Consider the following 10,060-nt stretch of genomic DNA (forward strand, 5'->3'; position numbering starts at 1 on the left):
AGTTTTCTGTGCTGAGATGCAAATATTTAACACAGCAGATACATTAAGCAATATCATTATAATCACCAGCTCATTCTCACTTCATCAAAAGGCCTATCAAAACCTCTCTATCCCAGAAGAGAGTTTCATTGGTATCTGAATAAGTGGAAGTAACCAAGATTCAAGGGTATTTACCCTGCCTACAATGGGAAAGGCAATGATGATCCTCTCCCTTCTGGGACAAATAAAAATTATTTTGTCTATTGTAATCATTCCTATTCTTTTTTTTGTTAAGAATTCATATTCTATCCATAGCTGTGAAAGACATATGATATGCTTCTCTTCTGATGTTTTTTATGGCATCATCTTTAACATTCAGATGACATATACTTTTTGAACTTATGCTAGAATATAGTGACAGCTGCAATAACGAGCTTTTAAAGTTCAGAATGGACTTTACATATGTTAACTTATTTATCCTCACAAAAACCCTGTCAGCTAAGTGGTATTATTAGCCCCACTTTATGGGTGAGAAAACTAAGGCATAAAGAAGTTAAATGATTTAACTTGAGTTACACACATAGAGCCTGTAAGTCTTCCCTGATGTTCGTTGCCTAATTTCTGCCAGGTTGTTTTCCTATTTTCTTGGGAATTATTATTAAAAAGGCAATTCTTGCCTAATTTGTGTTTTAGGATTTACTGAACACTGGATTATTGATTTCCCTTATTCATATTCCCCCATGTCTAATATGTTCCTATGATCTAGTTTTCTATTTTTTGAACCAATATAAAATGGTTTTGAAAAGTGCTGCTTAATCACATAGTTTAACAACTGGAAGTATTGCTTCCTTCACATTCTTATATATATTTTTCATTATTATTTTGAATGATATTTCCCTTTATGTTATTTCCTTTTGGATTTTATTGCTATTAAATAGAAATACTGTTGATTTTTGAGGATTTCTTTTTTGTAGCCTGTGGATTTACTGAAGCTGCTATTTTTCTCATTTAAGGTTCATTTTTTGTTGCTGATTACCTAAAATTTTTAAGGTAAATCATTTTGTCATCAACAAATTAATGTAGTTTTGTCTCATTTTTGCCTATTTTCATACCTTTTATTTTTTACTTTTGTGATAGATATTGTTGGCATTTCTAAAATTATATCAAATCATAGATGTGAGAAGGATCATCTTTGCTTTACACTTGTATTTATTGGGAATGCTTCTAGTATATTTCCATTGCATATGATGCATCATTACAATAGATGAAATAATTTTTATTTGTCCCAGAAGGGGAGAGGACGATTATTGCCTTTCCCATTGTAGGCAGGGTGAATACCCTTGAATCTTGGTTACTTCCAGATATGCACTTATATTATAAGAGATATCTGTATGTCTATATTGTCTGTTTTTTTTTTTTAGCCTAAATAAGTGTTATACTCCTTTAGGAGCTTTTTGTGTATCCTTTGAGATAATCACATGGTTTTAGTGCCTCTACGCTTTTTATAATTTTTCTCCTTGACCTATTTTCCAGTTTGGCTTTTAAAAATGAAATACTAATTTTTTAAAAAAGTTTTTCATTCTTTTGGCTTCATTTGATATTTATTTTTACCTCATATTGTCATTAACTTCATTTACATCCATTTAAATTTTCAAGAAGCATGTTGCTTGAGTTGAGTTTTGTATCCTGGTATACCTCAAAGACTCTCATTTGTTTTCTAATTCTTTCCTCTTAATGAGTATTCATTAAATTTAAAATATCACTTTTTATGTCTTAAAGGCTCCTCCTTACCCATCACTTCATGCCTTGATAGACAACTTTAGGTCAAATCCTTGATTGACAGCTTTAGATAAAATCCATGCTAGATTTGAGATATTACTTCCTTCCTAAGTCCACAGCCACAGGGTTCAATCTTAGTCTGCACTGGTTGTTTAACTACATTTCAGAGTCTGAGCAATATAATTACTGGGTTGATCCAGTTTCTATTCATTCCATATACAGAGGTACCAGTTTTAGTGCATAGTGGATCTGTGATGCAACTCCCTCCTGGTATATAGACACAGGACTCATACCAGTCCCTGTGCCTGGTCGTTCCAGGTTGGATCTCCTTCCCTGGGCCTCCCAACCTCTGACTCTCTCTCTAGCCTGATAAAATGTCTCATTATAGTTCCTTACTAAATTTTCTGATCATTATTCCATCTGGTATTCTTCTTTGACTGATATTTATTTTAGTAGTTTTGAGAGATAACAGGGCTGTACTGCTTCCTTGTACTTTACCATCTTTGTTGGTCTCCTGGACTAGTTTCATAATAAACTAAGGTTTTATGCATGCTGTATTTCAGAAAAAAGATCAAAAGAATGGGAAACTATATATTAGAATTATGTTAAATAAATGGTTCCATTGTCTTAGCAGCCATAAGGATTCTACGTCACACCTTCAGAGACTTTAAGAAATGACTTTGCCACTCATGGCTTTTTTCATAGTATCTTTGACATCCTTATTTCATAAAGTGTAAATGAGGGGAATTAAGAAGTAGTGTAATAGAGGTGAAGACCAAGACAAGCTCTCATTTTTCATCCTCTGATATACTAGGCTGGGAATACATATAGAATAGACTAACACATCAATATTACAGTGAGGAACAAGATGAAAAGCCATGTCTGTGCTCCTCAATTGAGAATATGTGGAGAATGGTGTTAGTGATGAAAATGTATGAAACACAGATAATCAGGAAAGGGATAATCATTACCAGAGTACCATTTACAAATAAGACAACCTGGTACACAAGAGTATTCTGACAGGTCAGATATAGGAGACATGGGGCATCACAGAGGAAATGGTTGATCTCCAGGTGGTGTCTACAGAAAGACAGAGTGCAAATCAATGCAGTGAGCAAAAGGGCAAAAAAGAAGCCAGGCCTAGGGAGTCAATCACCATCTGAGCACCATTTGAACTGCTTTATCACAACAAGGGTCTAATGGAGAGGGTGACAAATGGCCACATAGAGATCATATGTCATAATAACCAATAGAAAACCATCAGTGTGATCAAGTGTGACAAAAAAGAATATTTTGGTCTTATTGCCAGCCAATTGGGATGGCATTCTGGGGGCCAAAGATGTCAGAAAGCATTAAAGGTACTATGATTGTGGCATAACAGATCTCAGGTAAGAACAGTTTGGATAGGAAGAAATACACAAGTGTGTGGTGAGAACTGTGAGTGCTCACAAGCTCAGGGGTGGCAGTATTGTTAGTTGATGGATTAGGACTTTGCTTGTGTCATCCACCAATGCCTCACAATATCGTGGAGATGGACTGGACTTCTTAAAGACTATGCCAGTGAAGGACAAACTCTGAAGGATCTCAACATGGTAGAAAGGCTTTGAGGACAGACTCTGTGTTAGATCATATGCTTATTGCTTTATGAGTAATTGTACAGTGGTTCATAACCCATTGATGGACTTTTCAGCCACAGCAAATCTAAGGTATAAAGGGGTTCCAATTTAACTTAATAGAACCCAAAGGGACAAAAACCACCAGTCTTTAAAGTGCTGAAGAATACATATGTGCCAATGTCACATAGACTCAACCAAATTCCCTTTATCCATCTTCTCTTATGATCTGTACCCCTCTTTTTCATCCTATGAGAAACCTTACAAGGGAAATACACTCTATGATGTTTCCCTGTAAGTGTACTCTTCATACCTTCTCTCTCTTGCCCTTCTGATGGGTAAACCCACAGATGATCTGTAATTTCCTCAGCTGAGGGAATTCCTGTTGTGAGAGTTACTTTTAACAAATTAAATCTCACCCATCTATGATTTAGCAGATAAGTTCTGGGGAGCAGTTTGAGGCATATAGAGGTGACTTCCCACTAATGACATTTTCAACTCAGTAATAAGCATTTATTAAATGCTTACTATGTGCTAGGTACTGTATTAAGTGCTTGGGATGCAAATACAAGTATAATGAAAGAGTCTCTACCCTGAAGGAGATTACATTCTAATGGGGAAGAGAAGACATAAAAGGGAGTTGAAAAGTTGGCTAGTGAGTATAGAAGGAAGGTTCCCACATGAGGACATGGTGGTGAAGTCCAAAGAGTCAGAAGTAGAGCTGGGAAGGGAATGAAAGTTGGCTGGCATGGGCCCCTTCCCCAAATAAAGGCATTGGGAAGAACTCCCTAATGAGAGAAGGGGACCGGAGAGAAAGAGGTATCTTCCAGAATGAGAACACCCCAGACATTGAAGCAATTGCCACGGTGAATTTCTGAGGGATCAATGCTCATACCAAAAATCTGATATTCAGATGTTTGAGCTCACTCCAGCATATCCCTGGACTTTTAGATAGAGTACAGGGATTAGAAAGGTTTTAGATTCCCTGACTTATAAGATAAAACAGAATCTTTCAACCCAGAGGGACCTTTAAATATGGAGCACAAAATGTCAGTACTATAAGGGGACCTTATTGATCACTGAGCTCAAACTCCTCTTAACAGAAGAGGAATCTTTGATCAAGGGGAGTCAAGTGACTTGCCCCCAATCCCCCAGAGAATTGGCAGTGGTGCTGGGAACAGAGCCTTGTTCTCCTGACTTTCATTGCAAGTTCCTTTCCTTTGCATCACTCACCTGGCACACACTCGATTTTTGTGCACTTGTGAAAGAAGTTTAATACACATAAAACAATTGTGATGTATTGCAACAGGAAGTAGGTTAGAAGCCCAAGTTTTCCCTGTGCCCACTGTGTGACTTTCTGAAAGCCATTTAAATGCTCTGCCTCCTTTTCCTGTCAAAGGAAGATCTTCAATTAGTTGCTTTCTAAGCTCCCTCCCAGATTTTAGTATATTGTCTTAGTGAAATATGCCTTCTGTGAACTTGCGGAACATCATTTTCTTTGACTAAATGGATTTCTTTTCTTGTAAAATGAGGAGGTTTAATAGATTATCTCTAATATCCTTTCTAGCTCTCAGACCTAAGGTTTCAAGGCAGACAACAAAATGAAAAGTGAAATGACATCCTCTTGCCATTTTCCTATTTTGAATCTACCATCTACATGGAGAAGAGATGCTCCTTGCACAGCCTCTCCCACCCCCAATCGCTGGAAAGTTTCCTTCCTCTCTCCTTCCTCTTCATTTTGGGTTAAATGAAATGGTGTTCCATGACCTTCAAAGTAGATAAGATCTCTTCAAAAGGAAGAACCCTATCTGGTTTGTGGGCTCCTTGTCTCTGCTCCCTGGAAGGCCCTCATACAGGTGAAGGTGGAGAAAGAGGTTCTACACTCCTCTAGGGCCTTAAAGAACCAACAATTTGCAGATGTGACAGTGGAAGGAACCAGAGGGGATATAGGGTATCTCCCAAGAATATTCAAAAGCAACAAGATTAATCCCAGATGTTTCCATGAACAATCCACTCATGTCAGGTACTCTCTTCTTATGAGAGTCCTCTTTGAACACTCTCAAGAGAATGGCTTCCGCAAATCAAAGAACTTTCCAGTGACTCGTTCAAACTGGATCTGCTGAGAGATTTAGAAGACAGGCCTGGATTTATGGGCTTTATGATGAGTGGAGGTGGGAGGGCCTGAGGCCTCTTTCCATCTATAGACTTACAGCACTTCTCTGTCCTCCCATGCTTCATGACTTGAGTTGATTGGTGCCATTTGCATGTCCCTGTCCAGAAGCAATCACAAAGGATGCTCTTTGTATGGTGCTTGGCAGAATAATACCACTTACCAGATACCGCCTCTTGACTCCATTCTTGGATCTCAGCCATTTCATGGGCTCCCTCAGCAGGCAACCCAAAGTATCACTACTCTTCTCTAAGCTTAGTGTTGTGAATCTATGGCCAGCCCTTCTAAATCTTCTGTGAAGTCACTTCTTTGTGTTCTGAAACCATTGCTATAAAATTTGAAACAACTTATTACCTGACAGTTGCTAGTATTTAGAGAAAGATTTGGGCACCCAGATGGTGCAGTCAATAGAGTGCTGGGCTGGAGACAGGAAGGCCTCAGTTCAAATCCTACTTCAGTCATTAGTTGTGTGACTCTGGGCAAGTCACTTCACCCTGTTTGTCTCACTTTTGAGTTGAAGATGGAAATGGCAAACCACTCCAGCATCTTTGTCAAGAAAACCTCCAAAGGGGTCATAAAATGTCAGACATGACAGAAAAAAGAACTAAATAGCAAAACCAGAGAGATTTAAGGTTTGGGAAGTACTTTATATATGTTTACTCAATGTTCTGAAATATTAGTAGAGTAATTAATAATTCATACCATGAATTTCAAAATAATTATTAATAGTTAACATTATTCCTATTTACTAATATTAATGTGGACAGCTAGATGGCACAGTGAATAGAGTGCTGGGCCTCAAGTCAGGAAGACTTATCTTCCCAAGTTCAAATCTGGCCCCAGACACTGACTAGCTATATGACCTTGGACAAGTCACTTAATCCTGTCTACCTCAGTTTCCTCATCTTTAAAATGAGCGGGAGAATTAAAGGGCAAAGCCACTCCAATATCTTTGCCAAGAAGACCCCAAATTGGGTCACAAAGAGTCAGACATGACTGAAACAATAGAACAACAATAATAATATTAATATAGCAAAGATAATTATCATTACCTTGAAATCCAGAACCAGACTGGCAGAAAACAAAAGTTCTCTGAAAAACTGTAGGGTTCTACACAAAGATAAGATAGTTGAAGTAACAATCTATAGGACTGCAAGGGACCTTAGTGATCACTGATTCCAACAACCTCATTTTAAATGTGGGAAAATGGACTATCAAAAGTGTAAGTAATTTGTCCTAGTTAACGTGGGGAAAAAAATAGAGAGAAAATTTCCACTGAGAACCACTGACTCCACATCTGCGGTCCATTCTATAATATCATGTCTTCATCATGGAATGGGAGGGGTTGCTGGGTGCACATGTATGTCTCCTCCAATATCCCTATAAACTGATGTTATAGATGATTGGCTTGTTTTACAATCAATATTCCCATTTTATACTTTTCTGTAGACTAACTAGATATATCCCTGACAATGGAAAATTTTATTAGAAGAATATTAGTTATTTAGAACATTATTATATTTTAGTTCAGACTGTTAACTTTATCTGTGTCAGAAGTTGTTTTCCATTAATGTAAATAGATACATCAGCCATAACTTATTATCTTAAACCTTTTGAGAGATACTGCATGTTAAGTGATTTGTTGAGTATTCTAGAGTTAGTATGTGTCCCAATGTGTGATATTCTTTAATGCTGCTGCTACTGTTGCTGGTGCTAATGAAGCAGGCTCCTTTCTGTGGGCAGATTTTTCTGGCTCCCTCCTCAGGAGGCAGACTTCATGGTGGCAGACTCTTATTTGGCCCTAGGATGGGTGAAGGGCACGGCCAAATACCAAGCTTGATCAGTATGCAGTCAAGGAACCTGAAGGCCACACTCAACTCTGCCACTTTCTAGCTCTGTGACCTTAATGAAGTCATTTCCCTTCTCTGGGCCTCTGCTCTCCTTTGTAAGAAAAGGAGGTTGGAATATATAACCTCTAAGGTGCCTATCAGCTTTATTCAATGATCCTTTCATGCTATATTCCCTGAGTAGACAATTGCTACAGTGAGGGATACACGGGGAACACAGGGTGTCACTTTAAAAGGGGATAATTCTGTTTACAGAAAAGTTTGTATTTTAATCCACATTTGTTCTTCTGGGGGTAGAGTCTCAAAAAACTCCAATAGTGATATGGACCTGATCCATCAGTCAGTGGACAAACATTTATTGAGCACATACTATGAAGCTGAAGAAACTAAGGAAGGACAAATTGTGACTCCTACCCTCCTCCTTCACAGATTCCCAGAAGCAGCCTTTTTGCTTACGGCTTTTTTCAAAGCATTTTTGACATCCATGTTCCTTAACATATAAATGATGGGGTTGAGGAGGGGAGTGACAAAAGTGTAGACTAAGGCAAGATGCCAGTCCTCATCTGCATCGGTGGTTGATGGGGGCCTAAAGTAGGCCAGGCTGCTGCAGCCATATTGTAGCAGGACCACAGTGAGATGAGAAGAGCAGGTGGAGAAGGCTCGCTGGCACCCCTCAGCTGAGGGGATGCGCAAGATGGTGATAGTAATGAAGACATAGGAGATGCAGATGAGAAGGAAGGGTGCAGTCAATACAATCATGCTTATCACATAGAGGACGACCCGTAGCACATGAGTGTCAGCACAGGCCAGGTGGAGTACAGGTGGTACCTCACAGAAGAAATGGTTGATCTCCAATAAATGTCCACAGAAGGGCAAGGTAAAGACCAATAATGTGAGTGGCAGTGAAAGGAAGAGAGCCAAGCCTAGGGAACCAGTCAGCATTTGGGTACACAGCTGTGGGGTCATGATGAGAGTGTATTGCAGGGGATGGCAGATGGCCACATAACAGTCATATGCCATGACAGCCAGTAGGAAACAGTCAGTGCTGGCCCGGGTGGAAAAAAGAACATCTGGGTAGCACAACCAGCCAATGGGATGGGTTTCCTAGCCCCAGTGATGTTGGAGAGCATCGGTGGTACCAACGTAGTGTGTAGCAGATCTCCACAAAGGACAAGCTGGACAGGAAGAAGTACATTGGTGCATGTAGTGAGGTGTGGGTGTAGGTGGCCCAGATGATGGCAGTGTTACTGCAGAGGATCATCATGTAAAGGAGGAGGAAGAAGCAGAAGAGGAGGGCCTGGATCTTGGGGGAAGTGGTGAGCAACCAGAACACAGACTCAGTGGGGCCAGACTGATTAGGATAGAAAGTGTTGGGAGAAAACATTTCATATCTGTAAAGAGAAGTACAAAGTTAAACTGAATAACCAGTAATTGAATAACCTAGAGAAAAGAAGAAACTGTTTTATTCTTACAATGGTAGAATCATAGCAATATGGAGATTCAAGGGTCTTTAAAGATTGCCTTTGGCAAGTTTCTTCATATCTCTCTGTATTTTTAAAGTTCTGAAAATAAAATTCAATTTATTCTGTTTTTTTAAAAAGCAAGAAGTGTGGAATGGAGATCAGTGCTTTCATATGCAATCCTCTTTTGTGTTCTGCTGTGTACATACTAATGCTCTGTGTGTGTGTGTGTGTAGAAGAGAATTATGCTCAGAGTAAAATAAAATGGTGATTTTCTTTGATTATGTAAAATGTGGAATCATTCTCTTCTTTTAGGTTTCTTTGTTGGGCATTCCTGGCTCTTTAATATTCTTTTGACATTGACTGCTTTTTCTGATTACTTGTTTTTTCTATCCTATATGATTTTTTTTTAAAAAGCTTTTTTAAAAAAAGTTTTTCTAAAATTTATTATAAATACAAGGTTATCTAGCCTCTTATTAAGACATGCAGACAACAGATTCTATAATCTCTGGCCTAAATTTTTCTAATACTATCTCTACAGTGTTTTAAACCCCATCAAGAAAATACTCGATGTATTTAAATCTTATAATTTCAGATGTAAGGATACCAGTGAGTGGATAGGTCTCTCAACTTTTTTCCAGAGGCTCAGAGCTTTCTCTCAGAGGTGATGCTTAATGGGACTTAAAGGATTAAGAACAATTTGAGTGAATAGTTTATTTTCATCAGCATGCTATTCCTTCCACAGATTACCAACACAGTTCTCAGTCAGTGTGGAACTAAGTGGGGATATGGATGGTATTAAAGAATCAACCTGGCCACCAGGCTCCATATAATACTGGCATTGCAATGATTTGCATTATTCCCCCAGAGTAACAGAACTATAGTCATAACTAAATTATACAGAAACCATCATTTAGTTGATGAGTTCTCATGTACTCTTTTGCAAATTTTATCTGACCTTCAAATGATTCCCTATATGGGACAATATTTGGATGCTTCATGTTTGCCAGCACTGCAACTTTTCTCCTTGATTTTTCTTTTCCTTTACTGGACATCCTTGAGAAATTAATTTCCTCAATATATTGTTTATAATCTTCCCTAGATTTAACAAGAATGGTTTTTCCAAATGATCCTTCCCCAATCTTTTGGAGTTTACAGTATTTATCCATGGTGCTTTTCTTAATATATCCTTATACACATGCAAGGCAATAA

At 38.4% G+C, this 10,060-nt stretch overlaps 1 protein-coding gene and 1 pseudogene across 1 annotated transcript; both read right to left on the minus strand.

Annotated features, from left to right (window-relative positions):
- Window positions 1-2,425: 2,425 nt before the first annotated feature.
- Window positions 2,426-5,749, minus strand: LOC110200778 (olfactory receptor 10Q1-like; annotated as a pseudogene).
- Window positions 5,750-7,811: 2,062 nt separating this feature from the next.
- Window positions 7,812-8,772, minus strand: LOC110200777 (olfactory receptor 10Q1-like). The gene is given in 3 exon segments (XM_020976179.2): window positions 7,812-8,446; window positions 8,449-8,538; window positions 8,541-8,772. Coding segments are annotated over 3 exon segments (957 nt in total).
- Between the last annotated feature and the right edge of the window lie 1,288 nt (window positions 8,773-10,060).

Source organism: Phascolarctos cinereus, unplaced genomic scaffold, assembly GCF_003287225.1.
Source record: "Phascolarctos cinereus isolate Bilbo 61053 unplaced genomic scaffold, phaCin_HiC Scaffold_9;HRSCAF=440, whole genome shotgun sequence".
In the NCBI taxonomy this organism is placed as follows: Eukaryota; Metazoa; Chordata; class Mammalia; order Diprotodontia; family Phascolarctidae; genus Phascolarctos; species Phascolarctos cinereus.